Below are 23081 nucleotides of genomic sequence, written 5' to 3' on the forward strand. Positions count from 1 at the left end.
ATATATATATATACATACATATATGTTGATGATACACACACACGCTGATGATGAGCCTAACTGAAGCCACACCTGGGGCACCCTGACAGAGGCTGGTTTGCTGAACACATTAGGCTCTGCTAATTCTGATCAGCAGCAACAGGAAAGGAGGGTGAAGCATCATGCAGAAGAACACGACTTAACCAGATAGAACGGGACACAAATCTAAACCCTCTGGTTCCCGAGCGGATACTTAGCAAGTCTGAAAAACGTAGCTGGTGGAAGGCTCAGACTGGATCAGGCCTGATAAAAAAGCATAAAAAAAGAAATTGCACTCATAAAAATCACTAAAGACCTCCTCACTGCTGCCGACGCTGGACTGCTCTCCATCCTCATCCTCCTTGACTTGAGTTCGGCCTTCGATAACATCTCTCACACCATCCTCCTCAATAGATTGTCTTCCCTTGGCATTTCTTATACCCCGCTTGATTGGTTCCGTTCATATCTCTCTGGCCATACTCAGTTTATTCATCTCAAATCTTTTACTTCCCATCCCTTCCCTGCCACAACCGGCATCCCCCATGGCTCTGTTCTCGATCCACTTCTTTTCATCACAAACATTCCTCCCCTGGGAAATATTTTCCATAAATTTGACATCCATTTTCATTGTTTCACAGATGACACCTCCAAACCCTCCTCTTCACTCCCTCCTTCCTCCCTCACCAATTGTTTATCCAAAATCAAAGACTGTTTCACCTCAAACTTTCTCAAACTTAACAATGATAAAACAGAAATGTTACTTGTTGGCACTAAATCCTTACTATCCAAAATCCACAGCTTTAAACTTCCTGATGACAACTCCTTAGTTTCCCCCTCGCCTCTGGTCAAGAGTCTGGGTGTCATCCTTGGCTCCTCACTATCCTTCCAGTCCCACATAAACAATATTACCCGGTCTGCCTACTTCCATCTACGTAACATTAACCGCCTACGCCCCTCCCTCACTACTCACTCGGTTGCCATCCTTGTCTACAGCCTCATCACTTCTCGTATTGACTACTGCAACACTCTTCTCTTCGGTCTTCCTCACAAATCCCTCCGTAAACTCCAATTTATCCAGAACTCAGCAGCCCGCATCAATACCAGAACTCCCTCCTTCCACCACATCACCCCTGTTCTTGAACAGCTCCACTGGCTCCCGGTCACTTCCAGAATCCAATTCAAAATTCTCCTATACATTCAAAGCCATCCATAACCTAGCTCCCCCGTACCTCTCGGACCTCCTTCATCCCTCAACCTCCACCTGTTCCCTCAGGTCCTCCTCCTCCATCCACCTCTCTGTCCCATCTGTCCGTCTGTTCACCATGGGGAGCAGGGCCTTCAGTCGCTCTGCTCCCCAGCTCTGGAACTCACTCCCTCCTGACCTCCGTAACATTGACTCCCTCTCTCTTTAAAACCAGACTCAAAACCCACATGTTCCATCTAGCATTTCAGTAATTGCTCTCTTTGCTCCAATCTGTCTGTTTGTTTTATGCTGTTCTGTCTTTTATTGTTGTGTATTTTATCTCTGTCTGTAAAGTGTCCTTGAGTGTTTAGAAAGGCGCTGTTGAAATAAAATTTACTATTATTATTAAAAATAAAACTATTTACATGGTTTTACAGCATCAGATCAGATCTGAATAAAGGCTGTAAGGGAAATGCAGCCAGGCAGGGAAATAGTTTACACTTTTGAAAATGTAGACTAATACCTGGACATGATCTTCTGACCTTTTAAGGGGAAAAAAAATGTCAAACTGAGGAGTTTGGTTGGTGAAAGTGTACTGTAGAGGACCGTTTTCACGTTTCAAATGAAGCCAAGCTACTGGAGTTGATTCTCTTACTGCTATGCCTCCTCTTCCTTGTAGGGTTTATAAATCCAGCCTATGGATTATCTGCTGCTTCTTCTCTTTTCCATTTATAGATAAAAGAAAGCGATGAAAGCAGGTGATGGATGAGTGGTACTTTGACCACCCTGGGGCCTCTGATGATGAGTTTCCTTCCTCACAGCTCAGGCTCCTCTGTGCTGTGTTTCAGCACTTTGGAGGTTTTGTTTTTTAAAGGAAAGCAGACTTTTTATTTGTCTAATGCCTGCAGCAGAAGGCACTTGGATTGTCTGAGTGGAGTTTTATGGAGAACTTTGTGTTTCTTCTGTAAAACCTGCCGGAGCACTTTGATGAATCACTATCTGCTGTTGAGGGCCATGCAAGGGCCAGCTGTGAGTCACATCAGCTGCAGATTAAAAAGGGTTCTTTGATGCTACACTACAACTCAAGTAGTAGTTAGCTACTCCATGTCTCTGCATTCACTGAAGCACTTAAACTTCAGAAAATGGTAGCTTTAACCGCTCTGAACCTTACAGCGCAGATTTGGGAGAGTTTCAGTCAGTGATCGTGATTGCTGTTGAGCTATGGTCTCATTTGCTGTTGGATAAAAATGCAGTTTTATTAAAATAAAGTCCAATGCATCATTGATAACATGCCTGCCATGCACCGTTTAAGTGGAGATCTGCATTTCAAAGAAGCAAATTGTTAAAATTTGGCTAAAGTAATGGTGTCTTTCCCCAGCCCTGAAGTGGGTGATTAACTGGATTCAGTAGAACTGAGGATTTCAGACATTCAACCAGGTGTTGTAGCTGGAGGAGAAGTAAGCACGTGCTGGGTGGTGGTGGCCCTCCAGCTCTAGAATTTGAAACCATTTCTTTAAAGAGCTGGTCACACCTGTCCACTGATTCTAAACATAAAGGTGTGGTCCAACCTTTGACTTGTTCACATGTAGCATGAAAAAGCAGTGTGGCAGCATGCAGGTCAGGGCACGGCGGTGGGAGTGGGAGAACTGGGTGTGCTCGTAGCATCAGCATCAGGTGGGTGCGCAGCAGGATTCAAGTAGAGTCCACGCACAACCTATGCTCTCCAGCCTCACAGAGGAGACGCAGGAGAAGGCGTGAGAGAAGCACATCGACGTGGATCAGTTAGATGGGATTGTGTGAGTGAAAATAAAGTTTGTTAAATGAACCTCTCAGTGTGTGTGTGTGCATGCATGCATTCATGCTTGTGTGTGTGTGTGTGTGTGTGTGCATGCATGCATTCATGCTTGTGTGTGTGTGTGTGTGTGTGTGTGTGTGTGTGTGTGTGTGTGTGTGTGTGTGTGTGTGTGTGTGTGTGTGTGTGTGTGCGTGCGTGGGGGCGTGTGTGAGTGTAGGTGTGTGCATGTGTGTGTGTGTGTGTGTGTGTGTGTGTGTGTGTGTGTGTGTGTGTGTGTGTGTGTGTGTGTGTGCATGTGGGCGTGTGTGAGTGTAGGTGTGTGTGTGTGTGTGTGTGTGTGTGTGTGTGTGTGTGTGTGTGTGTGTGTGTGTGTGTCCGGGGGGGGTGTGCATGTGGGTGTGTGTGCATGCATGCATGTGGGTGGGTGGGTGTGTATGTGTACATGTGGATGTGTGTGCGTGCATGTGTGTGTGAGTTCTTTCTGCTCTTTCTCAGATCCCCATTCAGATTTAAATCTTAACATTTAGAAAACCTGAGAACAAATAAAATATATGCCTTTCTCACGTTGATGAGGGTTTGTGGTTAACTTTGCTATGTTTTTACGTTCACTGCCACCTTTGTCAGAGCAACCTCTAGATGTTGGTGGCATCATTTCCTTTTATCCGCTGGCAGCAGAGGACGATATCACCCTCTGCTGCTCCGGCCTGCACCAACACATACAAAATGCTTTATAAACCCGTGGATACCCAACATGGGCAATTAGAAAAGAAAAGCAACAAGTAACAATAAAAAGAAAAGATGAACCAGAACAAAAAATGCAGAGCCAAAACCATTGATAACCCTTCTATACATCAAAGATTATAACAGCGATGAAAAAACACAACATAAACACACCAACGAAACCACATACAGGGTTTTCCCCAGCGCTTTAAAAGCCTGGCTTTGCTTGCCCACCCTCCAGGCTAAGTGTCATGACCCCCCCCCACACACACACCCCTCCGCGTCCGCTGACACAAACGGCGCAACAAAACTAGAGCCTTCCATCAGCTGATACTGGTGAGAAACAGCAGCAGAACATGTGCAACCACCCCACACCATATGACAGTTGAGAGAAGACTAGTACCCTCAAAAGACAAGATAGTGCAAAAAGTAGGGTCATTTATGAAGTCCTATGCAAACTTTGCTATAAAACAGACATAGGAGAAACAGGACGTAAAACATAACGTAACAAAAAAGGAGTGTGAGAAGGAAACTAGTCAAAGACACACAAGAGCAGCAAAACAAGAAGCAGAAAGCTCGAGAAAGAAACCAGCCATAACCGGCCACTGAACAAGAGAAAACCATCCATCCATCCATTTTCATCCTCTTATCCAGAGTCGGGTCGCAGGGGCAGTAGCCTAAGGTGAGAGGCCCAGACTTCCCTCTCCCCAGCCACTTGGGCCAGCTCCTCCGGGGGAATCCCAAGGTGTTCCCTGGCCAGGTGAGAGACATAGTCCCTCCACCGTGTCCTGGGTCTACCTTTAGGTCTCCTCCTGGTTGGACGTGCCCGGAAAACCTCACCAGGGAGGTATCCTGACCAGATGCCCGATCCACCTCAACTGGCTCCTCTCGGTGTGGAGGAGCAGCGGGTCTATTCCAAGTCCCTCCCGAATGACCGAGCTTCTCACCCTGTCTCTAAGGGAGAGCCCAGCCACTCTTCGGAGAAAACTCATTTCGGCCGCTTGTATCCGCGATCTCGTTCTTTCGGTCACTACCCAAAGCTCATGACCATAGGTGAAGGTAGGAAAGTAGATCGGCCGGTAAATCGAGAGCTTCGCCTTCTAATTCAGCTCTCTCTTCACCACGACAGACCGGTAGAACGCTTGCATCACTGCAGATGCAGCACCAATCCGCCTATCGATCTCACTCTCCAGTTTTCCCTCACTCGTGAACAAGACCACGAGATACTTAAACTCCTCCACTTGGGGCAGGACCTCATCCCTGACCTAGAGGAGGCATTCTACCCTTTTCCGAATCAAGACCAGAAAGCGGTGAAAGAGGCGAGAATTAAGTTCTTTGCTGACATTATCTCTTCCAACTCACAGAATACTCGGGTTCTTTTTAGCACATTGGATTCTATTTTAAATGCAAATGAATCACCGGCTATTGAGTACACTACAGAATCCTGCAATAATTTCCTCAACTTCTTTGTTGACGAAGTGGGGAGGACGAAGGCTTCGATCCCACCCTCCAATTACCACCCTCCTCTGCAGGGTCCTGCCCCAGGGCTCTTGGAGAGCTTTTATCCAACATCGCCCATAGAGTTGGAGAAGGTGGTCAATAGTCTGAAACCATCTGGTTCTTTACTGGATGCAATCCCTGCTAAAATTCTAAAAGTGTCTCCTTATGTTTTAGAAATTATAAATTGCAGTCTACTATAGGGTGAAGTTCCCAGCTCTTTTAAACATGCAGTAGTGTGCCATCTGCTGAAGAAAGTTGGCCTAGATTCGGCGATTTTATCTAACTATAGGCCTGTTTCCACACTGCCGTTCTTAGCTAAGGTCTTAGAAAAACTTGTGTATGCCCAAATGATATCCTTTCTACAGGAAAATGAGATGCTAGAGATTTTTCAGTCTGGGGTTTAAGTGTCTCCATAGTACAGAATCAGCCCTGTTGATGGTTTTGAATGATATCATGATGGCAAACGATTCTGGGGAGGCTGTGGTTTTGGTGCTCTTGGATCTGACATTTGACACCATAGACCAGAATATCCTGATTGGTCGACTGGAGCACTGGGTGGGAATATCAGGCTTAGCACTCCAGTGAATAAAATCTTGCCTGTCAGGGAGGAATTTTTGTGTAAGACTGGGGGACTGTCCGTCTGATACTGCTGAATTGCAGTGTGGAGTACCTCAGGGATCAGTCCTGGCACCTCTCCTCTTTTCCCTCTATCTGCTGCCACTGGGTGACTTTTTTCGTCGGCACAACGTCAAGTTTCACCTGTATGCGGATGACTGTCAAATCTCTTTACCTGTATCAGGCAATAACTCAAGTTATTTTAAACTGCTCTTGGACTGCTTGGAGGAGGTCAAGTTATGGATGGCTCAAAATTTATTGTTCTTCAACCAGAATAACACTGAGACTATCCTGTTCTGCCTGAAATACAAACATGGATGTGCCCAAGGGATTGACTGTCCTTCATTAGCGCCTTTTGAGAAGGCGGTAGTCACCAACCTGGGGATGAAGTTGGATGTAGAGCTCACACTGGACACCCAGGTCAATGGAACGATCAGATCCTGCTATTTCCATCTCAGGAGAATAGCTAGGATTAATCTGCTGCTATCTCGTAAACATCTGGAAACTGTTATCCACGCCTTCATTACCACCAGACTGGACTACTGTAACTCACTTTATGCAGGCATCAAGCAGGCCTCCTTAGCGAAACTGCAGAAGGTCCAAAACATGGCAGCCAGGTTACTGACTGGTACCAGGAGATCTGAACATATCACGCCCGTCTTGGCATCCCTACACTGACTTCCAGTCTCTTTTAGAATTTCTTTTCAAGTTCTGGTGTTTGTTTTTAAATGTTTAATTGAGTTGGCTCCACGTTATCTGGCAGACTTGATTCAGCCTTATGTTCCCGCAAGGAACCTTCGGTCAGCACAACAAGGACTGTTAGTCGTTCCGAAACACTGATTACAATCCCGAGGTGGTCGTGCTTTCTCGGTGCTGGGGCCGAGGCTCTGGAATGAGCTACCTACATGGGTTAAACAGGCCAGCACACTCGGCAAGTTTAAGAGCCAGCTGAAAACTTACTTTTACTCTTTAGCTTTTATTCAGGAAGAGGCCCGTTAACTGTTGGCTTTGCACTTTTTGCTGCCCTACCTAGATTTTATCTGCATGTGTTTGCTGGTTTTTAAATGGTTTTATATGCTTTTATTTTTTATTTTATTTTATTTTTAATGCTTATTTCTGCTGTGCAGCGCTTTGTTTGGTCCTTGGGCCATGTGAAGGCGCTATATAAATAAAGTTTTAGTTAGTTAGTTAGTTAGTAAGACCACAGTCTCAGATTTTGAGGAGCTGATTCTCATCCCAGCTGCTTCACACTCGGCTGTGAACCGCTCCAGCGAAAGCCGAAGATCAAGTTCTGATGAAGCCAACAGGACCACATCATCGGCAAAAAGCAGCGACCTGATCCTCAGGCCACCAAAACGGATGCCCTCCACACCTTGGCTGCACCTAGAAATCCTGTCCATAAAGGTTATGAACAGAATCGGTGACAAAGGGCAACCTTGGCGGAGTCCAATTCTCACTGGGAACGAGCCCGACTTACTGCCGGCAATGCGGACCAAGCTCTGACACCAGTCATAAAGGGACCTAACTGCCCGTATCAGAGGGCCTGGTACCCCATACTCCCGGAGTACCCCCCACAGGGCCCACTGAGGGACGCGGTTAAACGTCTTCTCCAAATCCATATGGACTGGTTGGGCAAACTCCCAAGCACCCTCTGGGATCCCCCTAAGGGTATAGAGCTGGTCTAGTGTTCCACGGCCAGGACAAAAACCACATTGCTCCTCCTGAATCTGAGGTTCAACAATCCGATGGACCCTCCTCTCCAGAACCCCTGAATAGACCTTACCAGGAAGGCTCAGGAGTGTGATCCCCTTGTAGTTCGAACACACCCTGCGGTCCCCCTTTTTAAATAAGGGGACCACCACCCCGGTCTGCCAGTCCAGTGGGTCTGCCCCCAATGTCCACGCGGTACTGTAGAGCCACTTCAGCCAACACAGCCCCACAACATCCAGAGCCTTAAGGAACTCCGGGCGGATCTCATCCACCCGTGGAGCCTTGCTACAGAGGAGCTTTTTAACCACCTCAGTGACCTCAGCACCAGAGATTTGAGAGGCCAACCCAAAGTCCCCAGACTCTGCTTCCTCACTGGAAGATGTGTCGGTGGGATTGAGGAGGTCTTCGAAGTATTCTGCCCACCGATCCACAACGTCCTGAGTAGAGGTCAGCAGCACACTGTCCCCACTATAGATAGTGTTGGTAGCGCACTGCTTTCCCCCCTTGAGGTGCCGGATGGTGGAACAGAATCTCCTCGAAGCCGTATGGAGGTCTTGCTCCATGGTCTCACCGAACTCCTCCCATGCCCGGGTGTTTGCCTCGGCGACCACCCGAGCCGCATTCTGCTTGGACTGCCAGTACCTGTCAGCTGCCTCTGGAGTCCCACAGGCCAAAAATACCTGATAGGACTCTTTCTTCAGCTTGACACCATCCCTAACCGCCGGTGTCCACCAGCGAGTTCGGGGGTTGCCACCACGACAGGCACCGACGATCCTGCGACCACAGCTCTGGTCGGCTGCCTCAACAATGGAGGCACGGAACAGGGCCCATTCAGACTCAATGTCCCTCGCCTCCTCCGGAACATTTTGGAAGTTCTGTCAGAGGTGGGAAATGAAGCTCTTTCTGACAGGAGACTCTGCCAGACGTTCCCAGCAGACCCTCGCAATACGTTTGGGCCTGCCTGGTCTGACCAGCATCTTCCCCACCATCTGAGCAAACTCACCACCAGGTAGTGGTCAGTTGACAGCTCCGCCCCTCTCTTCACCCGAGTATCCAAGACATGCAGCTGCAGGTCAGATGAAACAACAACAAAGTTAATCATCGTGCTGCGGCCTAAGGTATCCTGGTGCCAAGAGCACATACGTATATAATGGACACACGGATCATAAACACAGTGCAACAGAAATTCAAAAGAAGGATCAAAGAAGCGATGGATATAAGGAGACGTGGATCCAGGAACACGAACAGGGACAAAGAAGTTTACACAGTGGACCACTTATGGGACACGGTGATCAGCAGAGACGGCATGGGCAGCAGAGGGCGAAAATCGTCCCTGCGGATAAAAGGAAGTTACGCCACCAATATCCAGCGGTTGCTCTGACGAAGGCGGCAGTGACCATCGAAACTTGTCAGCAAAGTTAACGACAAACCCTTATCACTCTGTTTAATGAAGAACTAAAGAAAAAGAACACGTATATGCCTGAATCTTAATTAGTCATCAGAGAATTTGAAAATTGTCCTAAATAATGAAATCCTTAAACAAAGATAAACAAAGATGGTCATTACTGTTTATTAAAATGTTATTTTCTAAGAGTGTCTATTTCTACTGTTGATCATAACACTGCCACTTTATTATCTCAACTGCAGTATTTCAGTGCTGCATTTCTGTCAGCATTTTTCAAGAGTCTTACGCTCTTGTATCCTGACAGGTGTCCTATATCTGTATAGTCTGGTCATGACAGCTCAGTCATGAAGCAGAATCTACGGTTGTCTTTCAAACTGTCTCCTCATGCAATTGGACAACGGTAGACCAACCAGGGCAAAAATGTGACGTATTCATCAAGATGGAAATCAGTCAACAAGATAGTCCACCATCCACTGTTGAAGAAGCAAATATATCCTTTGACAAAGTAAATGACGAAGTTCCTCTATCTGCTCTTGTCCCAAGCAAATGGGCTGATCTGATTGGCTGCTTGTATCAATTAAAGCACCATAAAGTCCCTTCAGTCATCTATGGGTTGTAGGGGCTTGTCGGCTAGTCGACTTCACTCCTCAGTACTGACTTTTTATGCCTTTCCTCGACTAGTCGCTGTCACGTGATAATGACCGACAAGATGCAGTCCTCGGAAAAGACAGCAGGTGACGTGCCTCTGTGTGTCGGTATCTGACGCCTGCGGTAAAATGGAAATTTGACCAAATTGTGACCTTTACTCTCTTGCAATTTAACCTTCCCCTCACCCCCATCCTAACCTTAACCAGCTTGCGCATGCAAAGCTTTGTTTTGTGTTTCATTGTTCCTTTCAAACACACTTAACGGAAAATTTAGACTGACGTACTGGGTAAAGGTTAGGGTGGAGGTGAGGGGAAGGGTTAATAGCAAGAGGGTAAAAGTCACAATTCTGTGAAATCTCCATTTTACCGCGGGTGTCAAAAAGTGATGCGCTGTGCCAGAACGCTGCCTCCCAACGTGCGTCGGAAAAAAACTCTTGGTCACCCATCGTCTGTTTTAGCCTCTTCAGGTGTATGACGTCATCAATGATTAGTCAAAGTCGGCTAGATTTTCATTACTTGACTGTAGACTTAAATAAAATTGAGTCATGCAGCCCCTACAGTCATCACACACTGGTGAAATTCATGTCTGCATTTGACCTATCCCCGTGGGGAGCGGTGAGCTCCAGCAGTGGCTGCGCTCGGGAACCCTTTGGTGGGTTAACCCCCAATCCAACCCCTTAAAGCTGAGTGTCAAGCAGGGAGGCATTGAGTCCCACTGATAAAGTATTTTGTATGAAACGACCGGGAATTTAATCCCAATCTGCCAGTCCCAGGGCTGACACTCTACCACTAGGCCACTGAGGTTTCCTCATGCATTTTTGTTTTAATGGCTTAGACTTCTTGTAAAAAGCATCTCTGTGTATAAGTTATAACTTCTAAAGCAATCACGAGTGTTTAATAGAAAAAAATGCAAAAACATCAGCAAACCATGGGAGTGATGTAACACCATTAGTCCACAGCATCATTATTATTATTTAAGAGCAGAAGTATTTTTTTGCTCTCGCTCTTTAGAAATTGTGTGTTTTCTTTTGAACTAAGATTTAGTGCTTCTCCTGCTAACGTCCATCGTCCTCCTTCCTGCACTTCAGCTCTGAGAGCTAATAAAACACACGCTCTCTCCTTGTTTGTACTTGGAATGTTGTGCTGCAACCTCACCAGACTTCCCCAGCCAATAGGATCATGGCGGCCACACCGATCATCACCATCTTGTACATGTTCTGGTATTTCTGTGCTGATTCTCATTGATGAGGTGAAGCCTGCTGGAGCTGAGACTATGTTCTCTACATTATGATGGCTTGATAGGAGCTCATCGCACTACAACCACGCTCACACACATTCATGCCCCTGATTCACAGATCAGAGGGGCTACGTGGGGTTAAGTGCCTTGCTCAAGGACACTGACATGTGGTAAAGCTAGGACCAAACCACCGACGTTCCCACCAGCAGACGGCTGATAGGGTTGGGGGGATTGATCTCCATTAACAATTTAAGGAGTACCAAACAAGAAGAAATATTTGAATGATGATGTAAAGAAGAACGTTGGTAAATGTAAATAAAAAATTAGACTTGACAGTGGCACCACACCACTGCTGGGAGACATGAAGGTCCAGACCGTCCCCAGATTAGTGTGAGTCTTACACACCCCACCCCCACCCAGCCCAGACCCTTGTCCTTTTGGCATCTGGAGCAGAGGGGCAAGGATTCAGTTGGATGACTGGGCTGAAAGAGGGGAGTGGTGGGTTGTTACACGTTCTGGCGTGGGCACCAGTTCTCACCCCAAAAGCCTGTGGATATCCGGGCTCTCCCAGGACTCAGCTAATCCTCTTATTCAGCGTCAGGCTGGAGGCTGCGGCGCTCCCAGATCGGAGTGCGGAGCATGCTACTCCCCTCTGAATGAACACACTGACACGGTTGTGGCCTTTTCTTTCCACACAGACGCTGTGGAGGAGTTTTCCGTAGACTCTATTCTCCACATCTACTCTTTCTAGTAGAACATAAGCCCACATCCCTTCCCCCGGCTCTTTTCTGTCTTCATTTTCTTTATTCTGTTCATTTTAAATCAGATTTTCTCTTCTTGGTTCTCCATCATTCATGGAGAAACCCTTTATTCCATTTAGTGTTCTGAGATTCTCTAAAGCCAACAAATAGGTCGTTTTTATTTTTTTGGTTTACAGCTTTTTTAATCTTCAGGTTTTCATCGTGCTTCACTTTTTGCTTCAGGAAACGAGTAAAGCATTTAAAGCTGAACAGACACAATAAATGTCTTTAACATGGGATTCACATTTGGCAGAATGAAAATCTTTTGGTCATTTTTTGAAAAATTTCAATGAAAGAAAATGTGTTTAGTGCCACAGATAGTATTGTGTTTGTAACACCAGCAGCTCTCAGGTTTTAGTGGTTGACTAACTTTCTCACTAATATAATAACGATATTAAAAGTATTAATGCCTTGACTCAATCACAAAAACATTCTAGTGAACAAACAATAATGAAGGATGGTCCAGATGCCAGACTTCTGTGTTGTTCATAAACCACAGCAGGATCCTTATGCCACTTATCATACTTTAGATGATGATGTGCGATACAGCTAAAAATAGACCAGATTTGAAGGCAGAGCCACGATAAATGGTCTGAACTCTGCTGAGAAATGCCTGAACCTGGGCGTGTCCGACTCCCCAGGTGTGACAAACGTTTTCCTTGTGGTCAGTAAGTGAAACCTGTAGCGTTAGATGCCAGACACTTCCTGTTTGTTCATCAGCACAATGAGGAGATGAGAGAGAAGAGCTCAAACAGCTGAGGGCTCATCAGACACCAAACATCTGCGTTCAGGGTTCCTGACATGCTAAAAACAGATGTCAGGAGGCAGTGAAAGTGTTTTATTACTGATTATTACCTTTTCATCCCAACAATACACACAGACACCTGAACTGTGTTGAAGTCAAAACTAAACGAGGCCGTCATCTAGTGTAAAGTGATGTTATGGATACTTCTACTTCTCACAGTTTAATCTAATTTGTTGCAATGACAGTTCAGTGATGTAATAGGTCCGAGTTATCAGTCAGCTGACTATTAGGATCAGCGTCATCACACCTTATTTTAGTGGAACAGGTTGTCACTAAGTCTGCTCCTTAAGTGTTCACATGTTCAGTTGTTGCTGTGGTAACTCGGGTAGAATTACAGGAATTACCCCTAACCCTAGCCTGTGGACTTTCTGATCATTTCTTATAAATAACCTTACGAGGACTCTTAACCTTTATGTAGTACTGGAGAATGAGAACCTTAAGGAATGAAAAACAAATGAAGCAGCATCACTTACACACACACACACACACACACACACACACACACACACACACACACACACACACACACACACACACACACACACTCACCTTGGCGAGCAGACAGGTGATTCATGTCAGACCTGCTGTTTGCATTTCCACCTCAGCTGAGATGGAGCTCACAGTTTCCTGTCTGTTCTGTTCCAGCTAAAAGATGAAGGTCACATAAATAAAGGAAAGTCATGTGACTTCTGTCTTTCAGTGTCAACCTCAGTAAATAATGAATCAGAGGCTTTGTATCCAAAGGAGGTTTGGTTATGAACGTCTGTTAGATGGATTCAGTCGTTGTGGAACCCAGAGACAAGAGATCAGAAGTGTCGTCGTTCCTCACACTGCAGGCAAAAGCCCAAGCTCCCATTGGGCCAGCAGTAGCTCAACAGGTTGAGTGGGTTGTCCAGCAATTGGAAGGTTGCAGGTTCGATCCCGGCTCTGGACAGAGCAATGTTGGCAGCATCACTTCCTCTTCTGTTTTCATTGGGGCTCTGATGATGGCTACAGGAAGTAGCCGAAACGTTAGCTAATACGGTAAAGGAAAACTTTTCTTCTCTGTGTGAAAAAAGAACCAAGAAAGACAAGTTTAAGAAAAGAGACACAGAATGAATGCACAGAAGATCCTTAAGAACAAAATCCCAATCTTTAATCCCAATTCATGGAGCTGATATTAGTCCACTCGTCTAATGTGTCTAAGGTAGTGGACATAGCCTGGTTTTATAAGGAGGGTACGTTAAAAGGGAGTTTTCCTCTCCACTGTCGCTAGTAGGCTTGCTAATGAGGATTGCTGTAAAGACTCTGACACTAGTCAGTGACTCGATGCAACCTGCTGGGTTCCTTATGTAGGAAACGTTTTACTGATTGGCTTAATGACCTGACCTGGACTGGAATGTTTACTGTGTGAAAGTCCTTGAGATGACTCTTGCTGTGATTTAGTGCTATGTAAATAAACTTGAATTGATTTAAAAGCTAAAGTCTTTTTGTTTAATCTTAACAAATAAACATGAATAGGTCAGTTGCATCTATAACCATCTGCTCTTGTTCCTGCAGCTGAAGCGTACACCTACAGGAACCAGCGCAAGTTCTCACAAGATATCGACTGGTCGTATGCAGGTGAGTGTCCAGATGAAGATATTAGAGTGAAGGGATTCCACTGATCACAGTGCAGTTAGCTCACGGTTTGGTTCCACCTGAGCCAGGATCCTCTGGAGGTTCCTTCCTGTTAAAAGGGAGTTTTCCTCTCCACTGTCGCTGCATGCTTGCTTAGTATGAGGATTGCTGTAAAGACTCTGACGAGTCAGTGACTCGATGCCACCTGCTGGGTTCTTTACATAGGAAACGTTTGGCTTAATGAACTGACATGTATTGGAATGCTTACTGTGTGAAGTGCCTTGTTGTGATGTGGCGGTGTATAAATAAACAGAACTGAGTTTTTGATGCTGGCTTGTCCAGACACACTAAACATTTTATGTTGCTTTAATCCATCGCAGGTTTAACTGTGTTGTTAGAAACTGCAAACCCTTCAGAGGGACGCTCTCAAGGTCATGGAGCACAGCTGTACAGTAACACAGACTAACCTTCTCTGATCATAGAATTATGTGGATGTCGGAGCGCTACTATTGTTTTTGATGTGTTGCTCTAAAGCAGCACAAACATCAGCTTACTGGTATACCGCCGGTTCTCAGAGCATCTATTCCTCTGGAACGTCTGTCTCTCTACAACAACCCTGAAAGGCTGCTCCTCATGACGTCTACATCACTCTGCAACATCAGCAGAAATAAGCACCTGTACTTGCTTCGCCCCAGCTACAGTGACACATCATGCATTGCTCCATGACTGCAGTCTCTGTCAGGTGCTCCTCATGACATGTTCTCTAGTTGAACATTGTTCCCATGAATCCCCACCAGGAACATTAAACCAAAAAAACTGGGCCAAGAAGTTTCCATCGTGCAGCAGTGCCAAGCAGTCTCCCATCAACATTGAGGAGAATCTGGCTCCAGTTAAGCTGCAGTACCAGAAGCTGAGGTTTGATGGATGGGAGAGTCTGACGAGTGACCGGACAACCATTAAGAACAATGGCAAGACAGGTGAGAACAACATAACAACCATGGATGGGAGTGGTGACAGAGTCAGACCTCTGGGGTTTACTTGGTAAGGACTAAACCAACCTTCTAAAAGTCCCCTATCTTTAATCTCATTTATTATTGGTGCATTCTCAGAAATCCGTGTCAGGATTTGTTATTTTTGGATTTTTAGTCAAATCTCTTTATCGCTACGATATTCGTCACACATTGGCACGGTAGAAGTGCCATAATAAAAATTCACTTGAGAATGTATTTGCTTAACATTTCTAGGTGTCAGACAGAGTTCAGTGAATATTGGATAAAATGGGCAAGAATCACGCCGTATCAGCTGTTTCATCACCACGGTCCATTCATTAGATTAATAAGTGTTTAGTTGACCATTTGAGCTCAATTCAAGTTCAGTGGATGATGTTTATACTTTTATGGAGTGTGAATAAATCCACCAGTGAGTTTTGTATTTCTCAGACCAGACTAAACATTAAAATGAAACACAGCGTAACAGGATGCACCAGGTCACGTTTAATGATGCTGAGATGATCTGCACACAACCACGCTTCCACTGCACAATTTGTGTGATTCTGTTGGCCTTTGCTTTTCTCAAGCTAATAATGCTAAACACGAAAAGGTGGGACTTTTCTAGAAATATAAATAAAAGCACAATAAAAGGACAAGAACACTTCAACAACGCTCTTCAGTCAGTGTTCCTAATAGCCTTTGTGTGACAGAACGTTATTGATCCACTATTTTAGTATTTTGGGTACACGCATTTATCTAGACATAACTTCTTTTATAAAACATAATCAAACTCCTCTCTATGTCTGTGTTCAGCAGTGTAATGCCTTAATAGAGATTAAGATGATGACCAGTGCATTCAAATGAAATATGGGATTGTTCCAACCTAGTGGTAGCCTCACACTTCTACAAGGTCATGAGCAGCAGATAAAACATCTGCAGTAAGATCTGCTTTTGTTCCACTTTAAAAGTACATTTACCCTGGGGGCACCTTTAGGTCTACATGAACACAACCTAACCTACAGAGAACTATTTTGTTCGTTTCATTTCTTGTTTGATGGATTTTTTTCAAAGAAACGGACAAAACACCCATTTGTTTACGTCTCTTTCTTCAGTGGAAGTCTGTGTGGACGGAGAGTTTTATGTCAGTGGAGGTGGACTCAGCTCAAAGTTCAAGGTGGGGTGCATCACGTTCCACTGGGGGCGCTGCAATTCTTCATCAGATGGCTCGGAACATAGTCTGGATGGAGTTACATACCCTCTAGAGGTAACACCTATTTTAATCTCATGCACACAAGAGGAACTGGGGTGGGAAATGTAGCTGCAAAATGATGTAGGAATGTACATTAATAACAAACAGTATAACAAGTAAAACATTTCATGTTCAGTAGAAGAATTAATACCACCTGCAGGTAGCAGAGCTGCATCTCCTATGTCAGGTTAATGCAGGAGAGGGCAATCGTGGCCCTTGAGTTCCACTATCCAGCATGTTTTAGTTGCTTCCCTGCTTCAACATGCTTGAGTTTTATCAGTAGATGATTGGCAGGCTTCTGCAGAACTTGATGATCTGCTGAACAGGTGACTTGACCATTGAATCAGGTATGTTGGAGCGGAGAAACAGCTAAAACATGCTGGACAAGGACCAGGGTAGCCTACTCCTGCCCTATGGAGGCATTGCTAAATAGTCCAAACACTGATATGCTTCACTAGAGTAGAGATTGTGATGTGGTCAACCTTCTCTCCTCCTGGTGTACACTTGAAATAAAAACGAAATTAAACCAAACTACCAACAGCAGATAGTCTCAGCCGGTGTCTGAGTGGCCATTAGTAGACCTAACCGAGTTTCGCACATGTTTGTTCTGTCCTACAGATGCAGATCTACTGTTATGAGGCGCATCAGTTTGACTCTTTGGATGAAACCATCAAGGCCAGGGGCAAGATCACGGCACTTGCTGTGCTGTTTGAGGTTTGTTTGTGTCTCTGATCATGTTCTCCGTCAAACTGGTGACATGACTGCTACGTTTAGCTTTAGAGGGAGAAGAGAACCGACTAGTTGTAAATTATAATTGTGTAAATTAATCAACCAACCATCCATCCATCCATCCATCGAAAGTTCAGTCGGTCGACCAACCAACCAACCAACCAATAAATGTCCCTTATTGCTTTTCCAGTGAGTATAAGGATCAAAGTGCTTCAGATTAAAAACACCAACAACAGAAGTTAAATTAGATGGCATTTCAATCCAGTAAATAGAACACTGATCATGGATAGAATATAGATCATGGGTAATCCAGTAAAATACAGTTCATCAGATGGTAAAATCATGGGTAACTTTTGGATTAACCAGCGATTTTTCCTATTGCCTTTGTTCTAACCTTACTGGGACTACCTTGCTCCTGATGAACGAGAACCTTCGTCTATGAAAACAAATCAATAGAGTTAAAAGGTAAATGTGCTACATCTACAAAGAGAAAAAAGGGATACATAAAATGGCGGCTTCTATCAAACAGAAATCATGCTGCATTCGTGACATAGTGTCCTAGTGAAAACAGTGTTCTAATCCTGCTGTTAGCTAAAACCTTGTTTGGATGTGGAATGGAGCAATGTAGAATCCTCTTTCTCTGCTTTTTCTCTTTTTATGTTTTTTGTTTCTGTTAGTTGACGGGTTTGTAAATCCCACCGGGAATTTCGCCGTCTCTATTTCCTCTCAGCTTTCGCCAGTAAGTTTGCCCGTGGCCACGCTGGAATGTTCAGACAAGGGCCAGGTTGGAACAAGACTCAAATCCATGTCTCATATGAAGCTGCAGGCTCTGTTTGTGTGTGTGTGTGTGTGTGTGTGTGTGTGTGTGTGTGTGTGTGTGTGTGTGTGTGCGCGTGCATGCGTACGTGTATGCGTGCGCGCGCGCGTGTGTGTGTGTGTGTGTGTGTGTGTGTGTGTGTGTGTGCGCATGTGCATGCGTACGTGTGTGCGTGTGTGTGCGTGCGTGTGTCTGTGTGTGTGTGTGTGTGTGTGTGAGTGTGTGTGTGTGTGTGTGTGTGTGTGTGTGTGTGTGTGTGTGTGTGTGTGTGTGTGTGTGTGTGTGTGTGTGTGTGTGTGTGTGTGTGTTACAAACGCAAAGCCCGATCTGGTCCCTGAGCTGAACAGGTGCCTTCATGGCTTTAAAAATGGATAAAGAGAGCATAACTTTAATTTACCTGTCAACACCTTCCATGCTTTAGGCTTTTCATCCTCTCCCAAATAATGGCAGAGAACTCCTGTCATACTGTTTTTGCTGATGAGCTTCTATTGTACCATGATGATCCAGATCTGACAATAATGTTTTACGCCGTTCCCATCAAACATGCTTATTATCCCTAGTTTGTCTAGGACAGAAACTTTTTCCGAGCGTGGCTGTGTCTACAGCTTACTGCTCCCCCAGGGGATGGGTAAAACGTCACACGTGTGACAACTAGTGGGACTTTAATTTGCTACGTGCTACCGATTAAACATCAAGATGGTCCTTTGGAGCAGGAGCCCATATGACAACTTCCAGCTATCTTTTTTTTTACTGATTAGTGAATATTTGTCTTTTTATTGAAATTATTTTTCTGGTTTTAATAATAACCATGAATTTTATCTAAAGTGCATGCTTTCCAAAACACCATTAATCAAGACAAAATACCACGGATGTGTGTTTGTGTTGTGTGTATTAAAACACAGCTACTATAGCTGTTTAACTTCCTGCTAGAGATTTGGAGAGGTTGGGTCGTATTGGTGAAAAGGCTTTGCCCCCGTTTCTTTCAGGGGAAGCTCATCTCTGCCAGGCGTGTCTAAATGACTTAAGAAGAATTTTCTCCAAACGCAACATTCCAGACCCATCAACGCTCTCAGGCAAAAATCTGGTTCATCCAAAGGACAAAACTCTCAAATACAAGCTGAAGGCTGTTGTTTAAACTGAATAGTTATGAATGCACTTGTTTAGATTGAGGTCCAGACTCTGCTGTCCTCTAACATCTCATGGATTAGGGACATGCTTTAAAGAAAGCAAAAACTACTTTAGTTTCTGTATAAACATGGCAACAGCATATCTGATATCTAGAGTGCTGCTGCCAGATTCTTAAGAGGGCAAGCGTAAAAACAATCACATTTCCCCTGTCCTGGCAACCCTTCACTGGCTGCCCGTTGATGTAAGGATTCGTTTTAAGACTCTTTTGCTGGTATTAAAAACGTTGAATGGTCTGACGCCTCCTTAATTGGCGTGGTTGCTTCAGTCACACACCCCTGCCCAGTCACTCGGAGAGCCTTATGCTGCTCGCGTTCCCAAGATGGCGCCTAAAGGCATGTGGTGATGGGCCTTTGCTTTGGCAGGTCCTAAGCTTTGGAACGAGCTTCCTCTCAGCATAAGGGTCTCCACCTCTGTGGCAGTTTTTAAGGCAAGGCTGAAAACCTATTTTTATGATGTGTCTTCTAATCTTTCTAATTAGTTTCGTTGTCATTACTTAAAGGGTTTTGCTATATTTGTGTTTTTATAATTTGTGGTTTTTATTCCTCTTTTATTTGACCCAATGTTTTTATGCTTTTATGTTTTGTTGATCTGTGAAGCGCCTTGTTGGCATGCTTTTTTGCCTGTAAGTGTTTGCTCTCCAATACTCTGTGATGTTACGTTGCCATGCCCTGTCCCTGTGTGTGAAGCTCCAGCTACTAGGTTCAGAGCCCTGGATGCAGAAACTGTTGCAAAGCTTGTGGACTTTATGTCTGTAAGGTTAGAGACTTTAACCCAGATCCATCTAACATTGATCACTATTTACAACACTTTAATTTACTTTGTAATCAGGTCCTGGACGTGGTTGCCCCTCTCAAACTTTGCAAGTCTGGGCCTAGGAGGGAGCCTTGGCTCTCTGATGTCACACGGGCTTGTAGGCGGACGTGTAGATCCTCTGAGAGAAAGTGGAAAAAGGATGGCCTACAGGTCTTGCGTGAGTTGTTCAGAGCATCTCTGGTTGCTTATCAGGATGCTGTGAGGGCTGCCAGAACGGCCTATTTTGCAGACATCATTGAAACAAACTCCAAGAAACCCAAGATTCTCTACAAAACACTAAACTCTGTTCTGGTGTATCAGGAGCCTACCTTCATGTCTCCTACAGCTGCTAGAAACTCTGAAGATTTTCACAAATTCTTTGTTCATAAAGTATCAGGCATTAGAGCAGCTATTTCTGGTAACTCTGTTGACCCTGTTCCAGTTCCTCCATCACCACCCACCCTGAGCTCCCTCAGTACTATTTCTTATTCTGAGCTGAGTAAGCTTATTGCAAGGCAGAAGCCATCTGGCTCTCCACTTGAGGTTCTGCCGCCTCGTCTCTGGAAGGCTGCCTTTCCGTGTCTTGGCCCATCACTTGGTCAGATTATCAATGGGAGCTTCAGCACAGGTGTGGTCTCAGCTGCTTTGAAAGCAGCAGTTGTTCGGCCGACCTTGAAGAAACCTCGTGCTGATGTCTCTATGATCGAAAATTACAGGTGTAACGGAATGAAATGACTGTTTTCCACCTGAAAGTCATTTTCCCCCTCTCCTCAGAAAGAACTAATCTGCATGAGACTGCCTCAAGGTCATGCATTTGCTTCTAAACTGCTTCCTTTCCAGCCCAAGAGAAGAATGAAGACAAATGACTCTTTCTTTTTAATAAATCAAAGAACTCTATTTTTAATAAATCTAATCAAACAAAGCGTTAGTCAATAGTATAATGTTGACCAATCTGTGAAATAACAATGTTATGATTAGTACGTTTAATAAGTAATATGACTAGTCTAGCTGCACTAGACATTCTGACGACACGTAATGTAAACGCATGACACATTGCTTTTACTCATCCAGTCGGAACCTTCCTTTCTGAAGCGTGGCATAGTCTCTGTGGTGCTTATAAATCTGCCAACTTTGATTCGACCAGAAATCAAAACATCCAGATTAATAAGACCAGTCCCACGCCATCTTAAGGCCAGTTCACCTCATTCTAACCCCAAAATTCCACTATCTCAGCTCCACTTCGCCCCCGCCCTCCGCTGCCACTCGCTTCCAAACTCAAATTATACTGTACCCGCTCTACAACGGCTCCGCTCCGGTGCGGAGACCTGAGTTGCGCAAACAGGCATGCGATGGGATTTTCGAGATCTTGCGATACAGTCTGAGCAATAAACGCGGAAGTTAGATCCAAACACCCGTTGTGTGGGAGAAGCATCGAAATGAACTGTTTAATCTGCCCATCATTTGTGTTGAGAGATCAGCAGTGTTTGGATCAACAAAGTGTGACTACTTTGATAGTGGAAACTGTATTTATGGCTTATTTTTGTGCATTTAAAGTTCAGCCGCCATTGATAGTTGTTAAAAGTTGTTAAACCTTTGCATTTGAAACAAAAAACGCTTTTTATTTATCGATTTATTGTGAAATAACGGACGCTGTGCTTGCTCCCTTTCCTGTTGGGCGGTTGTGATTTCTGTCCATTGAATGCGGAGGTGCTCCGGCGTCCGGCAAAAATAGAATCTATCCTATTTTTGCCGGATGGCGGAACGGAGGGCGGCGCACTGCGCTGCATGGCCGCAGTAGTGGAACAGCTCTGATTGACTACAACTGGACCGTTTTTGCTGCAGAGTTCGTGCCGGAGTGGAGCGCAGCGGAGCAGAGATAGTGGAATTTTGGGGTAAGAGAAGTATCGGACCGGCCACCCGGACTTCTTTTTTAAGCAAAGAACCAACAAGCTGGATAAAATCTGTCGCACTTTACCAACCAAGCAACGGTTCCTTTCAGAATAAAAGCTGAACTCACTGACCCTCCGGGTCCATCTGACGCTGTCAACCAACTGTCGCTTTTTACCTGGAGACAATCCAAAGACTAGTCTGTCATACTGCTGACGCTGTTTCATCGGCTCTGGTACTGAAAGGGGGGTCCTAGGACCTGGCATTCTGGGTCTGTACGGAGGTCTCTTCCTGAAGGGTATGTGTGGAACGACAAAATGGTGTCTCATGTGTTTATGAAACTCCGATCATAGCTTAAGAGCAAAACATCACTTCATCACTCAGACTTGCTTCTCCGGATACGAGAGTTCTGATTACAACATCACTCACACATACACCATTCATCTTACGTCTCATTCACACCAAGATCCATCCATTCACTTAGAATTTAGAGTTAGTCTTGTTTAAAATTGTTTAGAAATAAATCTTCTTAAACGTTTTAAAGGTGACTCTTCTGTTGTCTCGGTTAATACGAAGTGTTACATAATCCCTGCAATAAAAAGTTCCAGTGTTCTGGTTAGAAGTACCAAATAATATGTAAATTAACCCTTTACACAGGCCTATCTCTACCCTGCCTTTTACATCAAAACTGATTGAGAAAGTCGTTTCCGGAAATACGCTGCTCTGGGTGGCTGCATGTTGGAGTAGCTCTGTTGACTATATGTTAATTTTGCTTTTTCTTGGACATTTTTTCTTCTAGTTTCTCAAGAAAAACGGTATTTTTGTGGACATTTACTTTTCTGTTTCTGGTGTTGTGAAGCTTGGAGGATTTTTACTGCTATTTTTTCACCTTTTTTACTTTTTGAGCATTTGTTATGATGTGTAACCATGGCAACAAGCTGGTTTACAATCGGGAGCAACTGATTAGCATTGGGAAGACTGAAATAATACCTCAACTGAAGCCACAAATTCCAAATGAGCTGAAACACAAAAAGCGTATGTGAAGAGTGGGAGCAAAACGGAGACAGAGAAAGAGGAAATTCAAACCCTCTCTTCCATCGATCATAATGGGAAATGTGAGATCACTAGCCAACAAGATTGATGAACTCCAAGCCCTTTCAAGGACTCAGCCAGAGTATCGGCAGTGCAGTGTTATGTGTTTCACTGAGACGTGGCTGCAGGATCATATCCCCGATTCTAGCATATCTCTGCCAGGATTCCTGACTGTATGAGCAGACAGAGATCTGAAGAAGAGCGGGAAAAGAAAAGGAGGTGGAGTGGCAGTGCTTGTCAAAAACAGATGGTGCCATCCAGGTCATGTTTCAGTGAAATGTCATCTCTGCAGCCCACATGTTGA

The 23081-nt window shown here is 44.8% G+C and overlaps 1 protein-coding gene across 1 annotated transcript in view; it reads left to right on the top strand.

Moving 5' to 3' along the window:
• Positions 1–23081, top strand: part of ptprz1a (protein tyrosine phosphatase receptor type Z1a) — a 104418-nt gene that overhangs the window by 13047 nt on the left and 68290 nt on the right. The window contains 4 exon segments of the mRNA XM_054746521.2: positions 13975–14037; positions 14832–15011; positions 16136–16287; positions 16891–16986. Coding sequence (XP_054602496.2) covers positions 13975–14037; positions 14832–15011; positions 16136–16287; positions 16891–16986 — 491 coding nt within the window.

The sequence above is a fragment of the Nothobranchius furzeri genome, chromosome 14, assembly GCF_043380555.1.
Source record: "Nothobranchius furzeri strain GRZ-AD chromosome 14, NfurGRZ-RIMD1, whole genome shotgun sequence".
NCBI classification, from domain to species: Eukaryota; Metazoa; Chordata; class Actinopteri; order Cyprinodontiformes; family Nothobranchiidae; genus Nothobranchius; species Nothobranchius furzeri.